This window comes from Lactuca serriola, chromosome 4, assembly GCF_051521515.1.
Source record: "Lactuca serriola cultivar US96UC23 chromosome 4, Lser_US96UC23_V15, whole genome shotgun sequence".
NCBI lineage: Eukaryota > Viridiplantae > Streptophyta > Magnoliopsida > Asterales > Asteraceae > Lactuca > Lactuca serriola.
Window position 1 is genome coordinate 100,729,448 of NC_136411.1, and position 18,305 is coordinate 100,747,752.

The 18,305-nt window shown below is 34.0% G+C and overlaps 2 protein-coding genes across 2 annotated transcripts; both read left to right on the top strand.

Moving 5' to 3' along the window:
* The first annotated feature begins 1,222 nt into the window (after positions 1-1,222).
* Positions 1,223-5,750, top strand: LOC145098662 (uncharacterized). Its single transcript, XM_079036277.1, has 2 exons — positions 1,223-2,672; positions 2,758-5,750. The coding sequence occupies exons 1-2, from the start codon at positions 1,223-1,225 to the stop codon at positions 5,748-5,750; spliced, it is 4,443 nt and encodes a 1,480-aa protein (XP_078892403.1).
* LOC145098663 (uncharacterized) lies at positions 5,718-7,140 on the top strand. The gene is made up of 6 exons (XM_079036278.1): positions 5,718-5,926; positions 6,008-6,278; positions 6,347-6,431; positions 6,513-6,734; positions 6,813-6,903; positions 6,982-7,140. The coding sequence occupies exons 1-6, from the start codon at positions 5,804-5,806 to the stop codon at positions 7,138-7,140; spliced, it is 951 nt and encodes a 316-aa protein (XP_078892404.1). The 5' UTR covers positions 5,718-5,803.
* The last annotated feature ends 11,165 nt before the right edge of the window (positions 7,141-18,305 follow it).

Here is an 18,305-nt window from a genome sequence, read left to right on the forward strand (position 1 = left end):
ACATTATCCCTTAATTAATATGACTAGCAATATTTTTATACCCTTATTATTTGTTGCTTTTATAAAACAACACACATCAATACCTATCATTAACACAAAAATGTTAGGTTTTATAGACATTTTATCAAATTATTAGTTTTTATTTAGCTAGATGGTCCAAAATATATCATTATGCTGCATAAATATTACGATCATCGTTAGTTATGTATATTATATGCGAAATTCAAATCATAAGCCATTATTTAATTAGTCTTCATGTTTTTTCATAATAGCAGAAACAATTGCTTAATATGAATATCAAAACTAAACAACCCTTTTTTATTTGGTACAGTAACTTTAACTTAACATCAAAGTTGTACACATCGTTCAGAATCATTAGCTTAATATTAAAAATTTAAAATTTCCACTCACCACTTAAGATTAATTTCTTCCGCCAAGACCCAAAATAAATCCTTGTTTTATTATTGAAAAAATAATAAACAAAGAACATGCGGAAGCTCACAGAAAATTAACATTATATTATAAAAGTCAAAGGAGTAAAAAATAACTTCTTTAATCAATAAAGTATAAATTCACATTTAAGTATAGCATATCAAGTTTCACTGGTTCTTACATCGATATTTGCCATAGAGCAAAGGATAAAGCATATTCTTGAAAGTATATAGGATAAAGCATATTCTTGAAAGTATAATGACCAAGGTTTTTTTTTAAATAATTATATATATAATAAATTTAGCGGACGCTTATGTACAGTCACTTTTTGCTTTTTCGATTTTGGGCACACGTCGCTGCCTTTTCTCTATGTTTCCTCCCATAATTTTTGTTTTTCCGAATTCTACCACATGACCTTCACAATTGTAAGTTTTCGATTTTTTGGTATTTTCTGGATACTTTTTTGTTTTGGGTATACTTTTCTTCTGTTATCTCCATATCCTTTTATATATATCTATATAATATATAATTCCGTCGCACGTGTTATTATTTTGTGGATTTGATTTAATTTTCTTGCCTACGTGGTTTTTTCGTGTCGTCTACCGGATGCTCCTTGGTTTTCTTGCCTCCGCTTTCTTTCTTCTCCGGTTATCTATCTGCTCTAGGTATTTTTCTTCTGCTGCTTCTTCATCATCTGTCGATTAGGGCTTTTGTGACTGCGTCTTTAATTTTTGTTTTCTTCTTGCTTATGGTAAATTTTTTCAGCTTTTAATTTCCTTGATTTCTGATTATGAATAACTGTCGAAAACGTAAGCTTAGTGACTGTGGGTCTCCCTCTTTTGCTTCTGTTGCTCCTCTTTTGCGCAGGAGTCGACGATCTCGATTTTTTACTTCTGTTGCGCTTCCTACGTATTATGACTGTGGGGATTGTATATGTGTTTGTGAATTTTGTGGAGCTTTGTTTTGGTATATTGAAAGGCTTGGAAATCGTCGTCAAACTAATCGTCCTAAGTATAATCACTGTTGTAAAGGAGCTTCTGTTGTGTTACCTCTTCCGCGAATGCCTCCTCCTGAACTTTATAACCTTTATACAGATGCTAATTTTTTGAATGACATTAGAGGTTATAATAGTATGTTTTCCATGACGTCTTTTGGGTCTATTGTTGATGAGGATATTAACAACGGTCATGGTCCATATGTTTTTAAGGTTTCTGGTCAGGTTTGTCATTGGATAGGGTCTTTGTGTCCTGATGAGTCTAAAGGTCCAAGGTTCTTGCAGTTGTATGTTGTCGATACTGCTAATGAGGTTTCTAATCGGTTGAAAGCCTTTCACACCTCTACTAAAAAAGGTTTAGATGGTGCTGTTGTAAAAATTCTAATGGAATCCCTTTCAGTTCATAATGAATATGTTAGGACATTCAAAACAGCTAAAGAAATGGCTGAAGCTATGAAATTAGATTCCTATGCAGTTCGTTTGTTCAGTGACGTCCCTGATCGTAGGTATGGTTGCCCAGCTGCTGGTAGTTTAGGTTGTATTGTTACTGGCGATGACAGTAATTGTAGCAAGTATGACATCATTGTTCACTCGAAATCTGGTATTCCTCAACGAGTAAGTAAACTTCACCCAAGTTATATGCCACTACAATATCCTTTGCTTTTCCCATTTGGTGAGGAGGGTTGGTCTCCACGTTTGAAATTACGTAATGAGACGGGGAACAGTGTTAGGAACCTCACGGTAAACATGTATTATAGTTATCAAATCCATGCACGTCGAGGTATGTATTCTCTTATACTCAATTCCGGTCGGCTTTTCCAACAGTACCTTGTCGACGCTTATACTTGTATTGAAGCTGGTCGGTTAGATTATGTTTTAAACAATCAGGACCATTTACGATCTGAATTTTTGTCCGGTCTTTATGATGCCCTCTCTAAAGGGGATAGAGAGAACCGTTTCATGGGTAAACGTGTTTTCTTACCTGCATCATTTGTTGGTGGTCCCCGATATATGTACAGTCATTATCAAGACGCCTTATCGATTTGTAGAGTGTATGGGAATCCACAATACTTTATTACATTTACATGCAATGTCAAGTGGCCAGAGATAAGACGACACATGGAAAGTTATGGTCAGCGTGATGCTCACAATAGACCTGACATCATAACTAGGGTTTTCGAGATGAAAGTGGCTGCCTTTATTAACTTTCTAAAAGAAGATAAAACTTTTGGCGAAGTTCAAGCACGTAGGTATCGTTAGTTTTTGTTTCCTACTATTTATATCTTCTGTTTACGGTTTCTAAAGTTTTCTCTCATCTTTCTATTCTCCAGATTTGTACACTATTGAGTTCCAAAAGCGAGGATTACCGCATTGTCACACACTTCTGTGGGTGTCGAAATCAGATTCTATCCAAGAACCTGCTGATATTGACAACTTTATAAGTGCTGAACTTCCAGATCCTGTTTCAGAAGCATTGTTGCATCGGACAGTGACAACGTGTATGATCCATGGTCCGTGTGGTCCGTTAAATAATAAAGCTCCTTGTATGAAGGATGGGAAATGTAGCAAGCGTTTTCCGAAACCATTTCGTGACGCTACAACTTTTGATGACGATGGTTACGCACACTACAAAAGGGATGCAGTGAGACGTCATACAATGCAAAATGGTATTGTTATCGATAACGGATATGTTGTCCCATATAACAAGCGGTTGTGTAGTCGGTTCGATGCACATATAAACGTCGAATATTGTGGCTGGAATATGATGGTCAAATATCTATTCAAATATATTTCAAAAGGGGTTGAACGTGTTAGATTTGTTGTTCAAAAGAGTGAGGCGGCCGACTCTGGTGATCCAAATTCACAGGTTCGAGTTTTGAACGAAGTCCAAAACTTTCTAGATGCACGTTATATATGTCCTCATGAGGCCGCATGGAGAATCTTTAATTTCGACATCCATCGACGGAATCCCCCTGTCATGATATTGCCTGTCCACTTACTAAATATGCAACATGTTATGTTCAAAGAGGCTGGTAGAATAGAAGATGTCCTTCGCAATCCTAGTTTTGCAAGAACACTACTACTTGGATGGTTTGACAGCAATGCAAGAGATCCACAAGGTCGAGATCTTACGTATATAGACTACCCAAATAGATACGTGTGGGATGCTAGATCAAAGGAATGGGGACAAAGAGTTTTAGAATCTTCAAAAAGTATAGGCAGGCTTGTGTTTGTCCATCCATCTTCGGGAGAGTTATTCTATCTTCGGATGTTACTCTGTCATCAAAAAGGATGCACATCTTATGAAGATGTTCGTACGGTGCATGGTCATCTTCATCCAACTTTTCGAAGTGCATGTAACGAACTAGGGTTAATAGGTGAGGACATGGAATGGCTGACGGCCTTCATTGAAGCTTCATCATGGGCTACTTCTTCACAGTTACGTTCCCTCTTCTGTCATCTACTGCTTTTTTGTGATGTAAGTAATCCACAATCACTTTGGGATGTTGCATGGCGGAAGATGATAGATGATTACTTGCTTAAACTAAAAACCGAGTTCCCAGATAAACGATTTCATATGAATGATGATATAGTGCAGCAACAACTGCTTTTTGAACTAGAAAATGCACTCCGATCTTCTACACCTTCTAGATCGTTAGCTGACTTCCATTTACCCGTGCCAAATCCGGATACTATTGTAGTCCTCCAAAATCGTCTCTTGCTAGAAGAGTCAAGTTATGATAAGGATTCCTTGCAACACCAACACTCACAAATGTTTCTACAATTAAATGAAGATCAGATGCGTATTTATAAGACCGTTGTCATATCCGAAGAAAACAAAAAACAGGTGTTGCTTTTTGTGTACGGACATGGCGGGACTGGAAAGACATTTTTATGGACTACATTACTTGCATACTTCAGGTCTATTGGGAAAATCGTTCTTGCAGTGGATGCTTCGGGAATTACATCTCTACTTTTGCCTTCTGGAAGAACTGCTCACTCACGGTTTAACATCCCAATCAATTTGGCTGAAAAAAAATCATGTGACATCAAGAAAAGGACATTACTTGGAGATTTGCTCAAACGGACATCCCTCATTATATGGGACGAGGCACCGATGAGCGACCGCCGATGTTTTGAGTACCTCGATCGATCTCTTAGAGATGTGTTGGAGTGTGAAAAACGACCTTTCGGTGGCATTTCAGTTTTACTTGGTGGTGACTTCCGTCAAACACTTCCAGTTTCCCCAAAAAGTTCCCAAACTAAGAGTATTGCATTAACCCTTCCAAATTCATACATGTGGTCATATTTTGAGGTCTGTACACTGCATCACAACATGCGCTTAACACAGACTACCACTGATGTAAGTGAGGGTCTATCCATAGCTGCTTTCGCTGACTGGCTGCTTAACATTGGGAATGGAACTTTAGGTGTGCCAGATGCAGACAATCCACATACTACAACCTGGGTAGAAATACCACCTTCGCTTTTAATACCAATAGATAGTGAGTCTTTGAAAAACCTAATCCTCTTTGTCTATGGAAATAGACTGCTGGACAATCCCTCACCATCCGATCTATCTGTAAGGGCTATTGTTTGTCCCACAAATGACACTGCTGACAAGTTAAACGCAATAATTCTGGAAATGGTAAACACCGATGAAAGGGTTTATAAAAGTACAGACGCTATGCAACCTAATGGCAAATATACATTAGAGTTAGAGGGTTTATATCCCATTGAATATCTAAATCAGCTAACCTTTGCTGGAATCCCACCTCACACTCTCAAGCTGAAAATAAAAGCTCCTATTATGTTGCTGAGAAACATTAACCAGAGGGAAGGTCTGTGTAATGGCACACGGTTAATTGTTTCACAACTACTTCCAACCATAATTGAAGCAACAATTATAACAGGAACGTGCACTGGGAAGCGTGTATACATACCTCGCATTAAATTCGTTCACAAACCTGCTAATCTACCGTTTGCCTTTGAACGTAAACAGTTCCCAATTAAAATTTGTTATGCCATGACAATAAACAAAAGCCAAGGGCAGTCACTAAAAAGGATTGGCATCTATTTGCCACAGCCCGTATTTACACATGGTCAACTTTATGTTGCATTATCAAGAGCAACATCACCTACATCCCTGAAAATCCTGATAAACAATGACGAATGTACACCTCATAATCAAACAAAAAATGTCGTTTTTAAAGATTTCTTATCCAAAGTTAACTGTAATGAGGTTGATAATTCCATTACTATCTACCTATGTACTCTTTCCCTGAAAATTCACTTTTACTTGTATTGTGTCTCTTTATATTAATATCATTATATATAATCACTAACCCATCCTTTATTGCTTGAATTAACAGAGACATGACTAACATATCTGACCTGAAGTATGCATGCGAAGGAGGAGCATTACAGGTGCGAATTCTGCGCAAATGGAAACCACAGTACCGTCGGCATGAAACATGGTATCTCGGTGTGGACAAATACGTAAGCAAATCAAACCTCATTAAAAAAATACACTATGATTACTGACCGTTATTAACAGTTAACTATATTTCAATACATTAGGGAGATGCTATACAGATTCTGGGACAAATAACAAATCAGGGGTACATAGAATCAATTTTCCATATCTCTAACTGCTACACAATATCAGAGTACACCTGTCCCTATTTAGACGAGTATCAGAAAGTTCTAGAAAACGAAATCTATATGGATGTTGGCCTGATTTCCATAATTGTTCCTCTTCCTGACACTGTTACAATCCCTGCAACCTGGTTCTGGTTTGCCTCGAAAACAGATCTCCTCAACTTAGGTGAAAACCCGTCGTATTATCCAGGTATATACATAAAAGATGTAATATTAATATTACTTCCAGTTTTAACTACATTCTATTTGAACTAACAGATTTCATTGGCGTGCTAAAAAAAATGAGAAATTGCACAAAGCGTAATGGAGAAGAATTCGTTCTTCTAATTCTTGCAGACGAAAGGTTGACAACATTTAACAAAGCCCAGTCTTTCTTATGATTACTTTTACTTTTTTTAATGTTTACTATGTATATAAAATTCAGTGGTGATGAAATAGCGATCAGTTTATGGAAAGAGTGTATTGATGTTCGTGAGAAATTCAGACCTGAAGAGTTGGCAACCCCTCCTGTGACAACAGTTGTTGCCATTACAAATATAAAGCCTTCATCAATACACATAGCAGGTACTTTAAGGTTCGGATCATCACCTGCCACACACGTATATGTCAATCCCCCCATCCAGGAGACAACACTTCTAATCCACAGGTCTGTTATACTTTACCAAAGATAAGGTAGATTATTATATATTAATATCATACATTCACAACTTAAATCCGGTTGTAGCTTCACTGGCCCTACACCCCCAACTTCCACAGCATCTGGAGCACTAACAACACTGCATGAGCTAAACAGCAAGATTCATAGTGAACTGGTGGTATGATATCTACCTCTATAACAACCTTCTGACATACTATTACCAAAACTACAATGATATAATAATCTATAAATACAGGATAAAACATTCAATGTAAAAGCTACACTGACAACAATCACATTCAAAGACTGCTGGTTCCAAGTACTATGCACAACTTGCAAAGATCCGATTTTCAGGAAAAGCAATTACTGGAGTTGCAGTGCTCACGGAAAAACAGCCTCACCCATATTCCTGTAAATATCACTATGTCCCAGAAATGTAATACCAGCAAAAGTTATTTATGCTAAGTTTTATTAACACATAATAACCCCATACAGGTATAAACTAATTACAACTCTGACGGACCCAACGGGCTCTCTAACTACAATCATGACCGATGGCGCGGCTCAAAAACTAATTGGTGCTACACCAGAAAAACTAATGACTGATGATCATGAAAGCAATAAAAAACTCCCACCAACACTTATCAATGATCACGAGGGCACATCAAAGACTATGTCAATCCAAATGCTAAAAGGCTCTACAACTGAAAACATTCGTTTCATAATCGTTGACATACATGAAGTAACCATGGTTAATCAGTCAGTCGCACCGGTCACACCAACACAAGTTTCAACAACTACAACGACAGCAACACCAATCACTCAAGCAGACCTTCAAGGTTCCGCAAATGTTGAAATCAATCCTATACTTGGAATGGCATCTACAACATCACAAACATCACACACAGCAAGAACATTGACATACGACACCGCTGGTACTTACATATCCACTTTACTTGGATAAAAAATGTCGATTTATAACTCAGTTTTTATTACCATACAGCTGAATCTGTACTGAAGAAACAACCGAAGCGAGGACGTAGAGCAGAGTAAACACCAACCTCACCTTATGTTGTCATCCCAAATTTCTGCTTATGTACCATCCGATATAAAAGGCAGTAGGTTATATGTAAACCACTTACCCCTCTAACAACTGTACTCTATCAGGATTACAAACATGTAACCGTCATTTTGCACTATGGATTGTAAACACATACTCCACAAATTAATGAACCTTTTGTATAAAAGTATTATTAAATATTCCAAAAGAAAGTAATATCGTTAAAAAAAACGCCATTCCTACCACACAGTAAATCATTCACAAACAAAACATAAAGTAAGCAATATCAACTCAGAAATAAAATCTTTTTAGTCATCTTATACAAATAAAAACTTACCACATAATCAACATGTAAGAAAAAAATTAAATCATACTCACCTCACAACAAAATCCTTACACACAAAATAAAACTCAAAATAAAAACAACAAATGTTTACTTATCATATGCTACCTTTGAAATTCACGGCAATCCCTTTCATTCATAGCTAATATTTTGAATACTATATATTTTCAAATTAAACTTTGATATCCTTTTCAAAATAATTTTTATAAGTTATGTATGACTACATTCCAATTCGTCTGCTATCACTATTTCTTCAAAGATCAAGTTCACATCATAGTGTTCCAAATCTCTGCATCATCACAGTCTAATACGTGCTTTTCTACATCAAGTTAGCAAAGTCTTTTGAGTTAATAATGAGTTATTGCAAATCATGTGATTATCGAGTTAAAAATGACTTATTCTGCAAATTATGTGATTACCGGTTTAGAACAATTAACTTTAGACTCGGAAATATTGGTCTGCAAAAGAAAATCTTAAAAGTTAATTAATTTACTGCAAATCAATAATTATAGGTTTTTTTTATAGAAAAATGATGTTGACACAATAAAACTTTAGAAAATATCCATAAAACAACATTGTACTTTATAAAAATATGATTTTTCACATTCTTTACAAGGAAAAGTACAATGTTTTGTTGTGTGAGTATGTGTTGTTTGGGAAAGTTTGTATCTCTGTTTATAGATTCTTAAAAACTGTTTTTCCCCGATTTGATTAAAAAAGTTATTAAATGTGATATGTGTAAATTGTGGGTTAAAAATAACACAAAAAGTTATTTTTCGTCTTTATTTTGGATAAAGGGCATTTTGGTCTTTTTATATAAAAATGAAATTTAACATTAAAACTTTAGAAAATATTCAAAAAATAACACTACATAAAATATGCAAAAAATCTTAATTTCATTCTGGTGACGTATTTTATTAAGAACATGTTTTCTAGAATAGTAGACAGGGTCATATTATGGAAGAAGGGCATTTTGGTCGTTTTATAGAAAAATAAAATTTTACAATAGAACTTTATAAAATATACAGAAAATAACATTGTACTTTATAAAAAAAATATGATTTAACATTTTTTACAAAGGAAACTACAATGTTTTGCTGTGTGACTATGTGTTCTAAAATAAAAATTGCAACGCATGTGACTGTTTTGCCATACAAGAAAAGGTTATTAAGAAATCTAATTTTCATTCCAATGACATATTTCCTTAAGAACTATTTTGCCCCGATTTGATTAAAAAAATTATTAGATGTGATACGTGCAAATGGGTGGTTAAAAAGATAAGAAAAGGTTTTTTTTTTTTTTTGGATAAAGGGCATTTTGGTCTTTTTATAGAAATATCAAATTTAACAATAAAACTTTAGAAAATCTGCAAAAAAATAGCATTGTACTTTATAACAATATGATTTTTAACATTTTTTACAAAGGAAAATACAATGTTTTGCTGTGTGACTATGTGTTGTAAAAAAAATTTGCAACGGATATGACTATTTTGCCCTGCTCAGAAAACTACTCTTAACTTTAATAAAAAGCAAACAACATGTTTTCTAGAATAGTAGACAGGGTCATATGATTTAACATTTTTTACAAAGGAAAGTACAATGTTTTGCTGTGTGACTACATGTTCTAAAATAAAAATTGCAACGCATGTGACTGTTTTGCCATACAAGAAAAGGTTATTAAGAAATCTAATTTTCATTCCAATGACATATTTCCTTAAAAACTATTTTGCCCCGATTTGATTAAAAAAATTATTAGATGTGATACGTGCAAATGGGTGGTTAAAAAGATAAGCAAAGGTTTTTTTTTTTTTTTTTGGATAAAGGGCATTTTGGTCTTTTTATAGAAATATCAAATTTAACAATAAAACTTTAGAAAATCTGCAAAAAAAATAGCATTGTACTTTATAACAATATGATTTTTAACATTTTTTACAAAGGAAAATACAATGTTTTGCTGTGTGACTATGTGTTGTAAAAAAAATTTGCAACGGATATGACTATTTTGCCCTGCTCAGAAAACTACTCTTAACTTTAATAAAAAGCAAACAACATGTTTTCTAGAATAGTAGACAGGTTCATATTATGGAAGAAGGGCATTTTGGTCGTTTTATAGAAAAATAAAATTTTACAATACAACTTTATAAAATATACAGAAAATAACATTGTACTTTATAAAAAAAATATGATTTAACATTTTTTACAAAGGAAAGTACAATGTTTTGCTGTGTGACTATGCGTTCTAAAATAAAAATTGCAACACATGTGACTGTTTTGTCATACAAGAAAAGGTTATTAAGAAATCTAATTTTCGTTCCAATGACATATTTCCTTAAGAACTATTTTGCCTTGATTTGATTAAAAAAATTATTAGATGTGATACGTGCAAATGGGTAGTTAAAAAGATAAGAAAAGGTTTTTTTTTTTTTTTTGGATAAAGGTCATTTTGGTCTTTTTATAGAAAGATCAAATTTAACAATAAAACTTTAGAAAATATGCAAAAAAATAGCATTGTACTTTATAACAATATGATTTTTAACATTTTTTATTTCTTTGTAATGTTTGAGTAAGTTTTCTTTGTAACATTTTTTACAAAGGAAACTACAATAATTTGTTGTGTGAGTATGTGTTCTTAAAAAAATTACAACACATATGACTGTTTTACCCCTACTCAGAAAACTAATTTTAACTAAAAATCAACATGTAACCCTTACTCCAAAACTACTTAATAATAATTATATTATTTGCAGATTATGAAGTTTTTACACCCGATTTGATTGAAAAAATTATTAAAAAAATTACAACACATATGACTGTTTTACCCCTACTTAGAAAACTACTTTTAACTAAAAATCAACATGTAACCCTTACTCCAAAACTATTTAATAATAATTATATTATTTGCAGATTATGAAGTTTTTACACCCGATTTGATTGAAAAAATTATTATTTTCTGTGAGTATTTGTTGTAAAAAATATTGCACCCAAAACACTCACACGATTCTTACAAAATTACGGTAAAATTATAAAGGTAAAATAAACATATTTTACCCCCAAACTAATACACCCACCATCATAGCCTACCATACAAAGTATTGCTACAACCATCAGAAAGAGCCACGCCATCATCCAAATAGACTTACACAACATAGCTAATTTATCCTACAACAATTTAATGACACTCACAAACCGATACATACCTCCACGTCAATTATCAAAACCCACCTCCCAACTTAAAATACTATATAAGAAAGTACCCAATCCCCCAGCACATGTTCACAAGAAAATACCAATCCCAGCCAAAAACCAAGAAAATGAAAAACAAAGAAGTCGAAAACGTCCTGCAGGCACTTATCGTCTACCTCCGCGATGTAGGAGATTTCATGGAAGCAGTCCAAACCAGAATTGAAGAAGGATTTACCACAGAAGACAAAACAGAGTACAATAACGACAGTCATGAAATTTTGAAAAACATACTTGAAGAAGCCAAAATTGAGGACCTCTCCATGCAAGACAATATCTCCTTTATGCTTGGATCAATCCACAAAAGGATTGGAAAATACAAACATGTAATAAAGGAGGCGCCGAATAAATAGAAGCTAACACTAGACTTACTTTCTATCAATGTTTTTATCTAGTAGGTTTAAACGAATGTAATGAACTCCGTCTTCACGTTAAATAAATAAGACTTGACGTCACTTTCTGCATACTCCCGATTAAAAAAAAAATATGAATGCACGTCTTCTAACCCAACCCATTACAGAAATCGCAAGTGAAAACATGAAAAATTCCTCTAATTTTTCATTAATTCTTAACAAATATTATCAATATATTTCAAAACCACAGCAGAATTAATTGATAATCCGAAGTAAATCATCAAAAACTTACCAACCCCGCAAAGCGGGGGATCCTTTACTAGTTTATTAATAAAGAAAAGATCAAATGACAAACCTTCATGTATGCCTAGCTTGTTTAGTAAAATAACATGGGTAAATTATACGGATAGTTCATGTGGTTTAGGGTAACGTGTGTTTGATTCCTAATAATTTTTTTTGGGGTAACGTGTGTTTGATTCATAATAATTTTGTTTAGGTAACGTGTGTTTGATTCCTAATAATTTTTTTTATGTCAGACCATCCATAATTTATATTTGTGTTGCACGATTGATCTCTATCTGTTTTAAAAAGACTAATTTACCCTTATTGATTTCTTTTATCTATTTCAAATATTAGTTAATTAAAAATATATTAATTAAATATGGAAAAAGTATTAATAAAATCATTGGAACTTGAACTTTAAATTGATCAAGGATGCAAACTTACAACTGAAACAAAAATCGAACCTGAAATTGAAATCAAACCCAAAACTCAAAATCAAATCTGAATTCAAACCTAAAACTGAAATCAAACTGAAAATTGAATATGAAACTTAATTCAAACTTGGAACAAAATCAAACCTTAAACTGAAAATTAAACCTGAAATCAAACCTAACCAGTCTAAGACGGAGAAAGAGACCAATGCTCAAGTGTGTATTGTCTCGTTAGATTCAAGTGCCAGCTTCACCTTCGCCTTCTCTAGTGGCGTTGACAATAGATGCTGGTGGCGGAAAACGTAAGCGAGGCAATTGGAGTTTTAGGCGTCGTCTAATTTAACGTAAATAGAGAAAAGCGGAGGAGAGAGACATGTTAGTACCACGAGTGAAGAGGGGGAAGGAGATGGAAGGTTTTCTACCAATCATATGTGATGTTGTTGGAGTCACCGAAGATGCAGTTGATCGGCGATGCAGCTGGTGAATGGTGATGATGAAGATGAGGAGTGAAGAAGGAGCCAAGGAGGGGATGGAGGCCCTGCTTAGGATTTCAAGACTATCAACATCAGCAACCCAATCCAACCCAAATTTTCTATTAAAAATTGATTTTTCTTCCTTCCACCTATGCAACCCAATCCAACAAAATTTTCACCTCAGTACCAACCCAACTCTAACCAACTATTTATTATAAATAAAAAAAATAAAATTAAATAGGAAATATATAGATATTATACTCTATTTAAAGAGAACTTTTTATTTTTTATAAATTTTATTATTTTTTTCTAATTTTATTGAGATAATATTTAATGTATAAATTACAAATCAATAAAAATAGAATATGGCATATAAGAGAAAAAAGAGAAGAAATGGAGTAAGCAAGTGTGAGTTGGGGTTGTGGTGGCGGCCTAGTTCACCATTAATCATTTAATTTTCATTTTCTTTTTTTAAAAAATTGGTAAGTGGATTGTTTAAAACCCCTAATCTGGTAGCCTAAGGATTCTATTTGTTAATATATTACTAATAGAATAAGGTAAAAGTATAATAACAAATAAATAAATAAAGTATTAAGATTAAAATAGTATTTTTAGAACGGATATGGATCAAGTCTGCAACAAAAATATAAATTAGAGACAGTCCGAGTAAAATAATAATTGTTAGGGAGCAAATACGCAAATTACCCTAAATCAGAGGGACCATCGGTATAATTTAGCCAAATAAGAAAGCTCGTGATATGCAGTATATATATATATATATATATATATATATATATATATATAATCAGAAGTAGATAGTCATACCTAGGGGTGGAAATCGTGTCGGGTTCGTGTCATGTCGAAACACTAAACAGGTTGAAAGTACTTGATCTTTACCCGAACCGTTTAATTAATGTGTCGTGTCATGTCAACCCATTTATTTTCGTGTCGAGTTCGTGTTGGGTTTCGTGTTAGGGATATACCTTGAAATATGTCATGTCATGTAAGGTTAAAATATTGAGCATGTTTAAAGAGTAGGAGTTGGGTAGGCGAAATGAAAAAAATTAATAGTTTGGAGGCAGAATAAATGAGGTCATATCAAGTTCAGATGACAAAATTGAAATAGTGGGAGCTGGGGAGGCGGGAGACAAGGCCACGAGGATGAGAGAGTGGTTAAAGGAAGTGTGTTGTTTAGGAGAGAATGAAAAAAATTGAAAATGAAGTCTTGATTTTGATGGCTAAGTCATTTCAACACTACAAAACGACTCACTATGAATGTTTTCTTTTATTTATGGTTTTGGTTTTGTGCATGCCATCAAAAAACTATCCAAATAAAAATCCAAGTTTTATTTTAAGCACTACAATTTTGATCAAACTCATCAGTTGATATGCCTTTACAATATAATTATAAAATCACTTTTAAAACTCGGATATTAAGTTGATAGAAATTCAATTATTTCTATAACGGAATTCTAATGGATATACATGATACCCACTGGAAGGTAAAAATAGTAATATCATAAATTTTTTTAATGGTTATGTGCAATAACCATGAAGTCTAGTATGAAAACTTCGAAGTTCAAACAATTAGATTCTCGTTTTATTATGGATTGAACGTTAAAGTCATATCATGTCAAGAGCAGAACCCCAACCATAGTCTTATGGTTATTTCGATTTTCAAGAAAATTAGGAATAAGTATTAAAAGATGAATTTTAGGGTTCATACATTTCAACTTAAGTGGGAAAGGATAATAATCAATTAAACAACAAATTGAAATTAGAGTGTAATACTAAGATTAAAATATTCTCTCTGATACTACATGTTGGATTGATAGGTGATGTGATATTTTATCCAAGAGAGATCTTTGGGAAAGCTTCCTAGAAATGACTGTTACATCAAGGATATGACATCATAATCAAAGAAAAGAATTGACGTTAGTCACTTCCCGAGAGGAGGTCCTAGGAAGACGCTCCAATGATTAAGTCAGTGATCAAAGAAGAAATGTGACAATTGACAGTGAAGAGTGTGTGTGAGAGAATATGCCTATATGTGAGATTTGATGTAACCTTTTATAATAAGGGTTTGATTAGTCACCTTTGTGGGGGACCAAAATGATGAGGTTTAACACATTGCAAGGACACTTATTGGTCCGCTTGATTCTCTCATATTTTTCTACTCTGTAATTGATACAAAACAAATATAGGTAGTGGTTAGACACTACACGTGTCTACTGTTACTTGGTAACATTGATTTGTTCCACAAGGTGATTAGATTGTAGAGACGTAGCCAACCTTATGAGTTGGTTGGCATAATTATAATTGTCTTAGCAACGAGTGAGCTTGACAAACGGGGTGCTAAATATAACGGCAACTTTATAACTTAGATTCCATCAAGGCATTAGGTGAAGTAATATGTCTTGATCTGGGGAGTATTCTAGGGATACTTTATCAATAGGCATAATCCGAGATCAACTTACGCAAAAACATAGTACCCTTAAATATTTTGAGGAACCTTTGAAAACGATATCTCATTGATGTTGATTTCATATTATAATTCATTCAATTCCCATAATAGTGCTTAACTGATCGCTTTTAATAGATGAAATCATACATACGATAAGACTTTGAATATGAAAAGAAGAATCATTATGCTCTCTCAAGAAAACATGTATACTATATATGTATGTATGTGGGTATGTTTGTAACATCCAGTTTTGGGATGCTCCTTATTTTAAAATGGCAAACTTTAATATGATTAAGAGAAGGTCTCGGGTTTATAGGGATCAAACTTGGACTTTAAAGGAATGAGGTTCTTGGGCTAAGAGTTTAAGACTTTGAGCAAAAGGTTGAGTTTGGGCTTAAGTTGATTGGGCCTTGCTGGACCAGGCCAATCACAAGGCGACCTTTATGGATTCACGGAGAGAATGCTAGCCAACCCAAGCCCACTTCGTTTTTAGGCTTTAATCTCATATTTAAAGGTTCTATCTTTGTGTTCTAGGTCGTTTGCACCCTCCATCACATTTGATAGCTCCTTGGGAGCAAATCCAAACCTCCATATTGTCTCTTCTCCATTCCTTGCAAGTGTTGGTGTCCTTGGAAGCCTTATTTGGAAGATTGTAGAAGAACAACGATCATGTGGTGTTTATGAGTTGTCTTCCATGGAGTTTATGTTTATCCAAACAAATTTTGTTCCTTGGTATGTGATAGTTTCATTTTTATTACTTCTTTTCATAGTTTATTTTTAGTTAAAACCATCTCATTTTAGTTAATCTTCATGCATAATTTCTCTTTTTATTATTTTTCTCCTTTACCAGGTGCTTTCCAGTCTTTTGAGCATATTTGCAGGATTTACCGAAGACTATTTGTTATTGGAGGTATGGTAGGAGTGTGGGACTATTGGAGGCTTGCAATTTGTTCATGGACTTGAAGTGGTGCAATTGGGCTTGGTGTCAATATAAGCAAGAAGCGCGTCAGACTTAAATTTCAGGCGGGACGACCAAAATTCGAGCTATAGAAGATTAAAGGAGCATTTGAGCATCTCGGAAGAGTTTGGAAGACATAATTAGGCTATCAAGAACTTGCACAAACGGGCTGGACCATAGATGAGAAGAGTAATCTAGAAGTGCCAATTAAATGGGCCAAAAAGCCCATTCAGCACAATCTACACGCTCCGCGTGGATTTACAAATGGTCCGCGTGGATCGCACCGTGAAGGACCCAGATTTTAGCCTTTTGCCTCTATTTGGGGAAAGTTGGTGAGTTACTTTTAAGCATCTTTTTCATACGTATTTGAGGACCTTTTGAATGAGTTTTGGAGGAAGAAAAGGGGGGGAATTTTTGGGAGAAACACACACATTTTACTCTCTTAGAAGATTAGAAGATTTGTGGATTTCTTTCATCTTTCATCTGGAACAATGTTTGGTATCTCTAATCTCTCTTGTTTTTGTTTAATCTTAGCCATGCTACGCTAGATTTATCATTGGTTGACTTGTATGTAATTGCTTGAATGTTTTGATATGTGAATGTTATTTTTGTTGGTTAAATTCTTGGCTAAGTAATGGGTCTTGAATTTAACAAGCAACAATTAGTTTAAATGTTTGTTTTCATTTCATTTAGACTAAGAAAATATTTTCTCCATACTGGTAATCAAAGCAATAGATTGCTTTTTGGATTTGGTGACTCTTAAAACCTAATGCTAATTGATTTTCACAAATTTACATGCTTCATTAGTTTTGTGACTTTGATTTAGGAAATGTGCTATGAGTTTCTCTAGTCATTTTAATACAAAAGAAGAGTTGAGACAAGTTATGCTTATAAATTGCTATAGCCAAGTTAGCTTATAAAAACAAGTATTACACCTTGGTATGCACATGATTATTTAACCAAATGTTCAAGTAACGAAAGTCCAAAGTCAACCGACTTTCTTTTATTAATTTTACATCAAACTTTTCTTTTGTTGATTTGTGTTTTTAAATCTTAATTCAATTCTAGCTTTCTTTTAAACATCTTAAAAGATCAAAATCCCCCAATTTTACTTTTATTTTAGTTTTACAAGTGTTGTACAAAAAGATTATCATAGAGTTATAAAATTGAACCAATCTCTGTGGATTCGACTGCTTTACCACTATACACTATTTTAGTGTAAAAGATTTAGGGTTATTTATTTTGTTGGCCTCGACAACCACCAAATTTTGGCGCCGTTGCCGGGGATTGGTTTATATTTAATTAGTTTGTTTCTCTATGCCTAGATCTCATTGTGCAGGTACTCTAGTTTAAAACTCAAAAAATTGAAAAAAAAAGTATGGTTCGGAAATGAACACTCCTTGCATTGAAGATAAACTTTCTGAGCTAGCTCAGTTAGTTATGATGATTGAAAGTGACCAAAGTGTGCAACCCAAGCCTCTTATTTGTGATTGTTGCACCCAAAATGGACATCATCTCGACATGTGTCCATATTTACAAGGAAGATGGAACAAAATACAAGAAAAAGGAAGCTGCTACTGGTCAAACCAATGGAGTTATGATCAATCTCAACATGATCAATGGTGGAACAACAACCAAGCTTAGGGATAAAACCAATACCACATCCCATACCAAGCTTGGAGAACTGACCAATACCAAACAACTCCATAATTCCAACATCCATGTCATCCACCTCCTCAACAACCTGAACTGCCTAGCATGTCCTTAGAGGAGATTGTGAAGAGCATTGCAACTTCTACCCAACATTTCCAGGAAACAACGCAAGCTAGCCTTAAAAGCTTAGAGAAACAAATAACACAACTTGCTGAAACAATAAGTATAATGGAAGCTCAAGACAAACTACCATCTGAACAAATCCAATGGCATAACACATGTATCATTCCTTTGAAAGATGAGAAAAGTTTTGATGAACCAAGA

What these genes read in the sequence shown, in the direction of transcription:
- LOC145098662 (XM_079036277.1), top strand. Translation starts at nt 1,223, where the DNA reads ATGAATAACTGTCGAAAACGTAAGCTTAGTGACTGTGGGTCTCCCTCT. An exon ending in TTTTGGCGAAGTTCAAGCAC is followed by an intron (nt 2,673 to 2,757) that starts GTAGGTATCGTT and finishes TCTATTCTCCAG; the next exon opens with ATTTGTACACTATTGAGTTC.
- LOC145098663 (XM_079036278.1), top strand. Translation starts at nt 5,804, where the DNA reads ATGACTAACATATCTGACCTGAAGTATGCATGCGAAGGAGGAGCATTA. An exon ending in CTAATTCTTGCAGACGAAAG is followed by an intron (nt 6,432 to 6,512) that starts GTTGACAACATT and finishes TATAAAATTCAG; the next exon opens with TGGTGATGAAATAGCGATCA. An exon ending in ACAACACTTCTAATCCACAG is followed by an intron (nt 6,735 to 6,812) that starts GTCTGTTATACT and finishes ATCCGGTTGTAG; the next exon opens with CTTCACTGGCCCTACACCCC.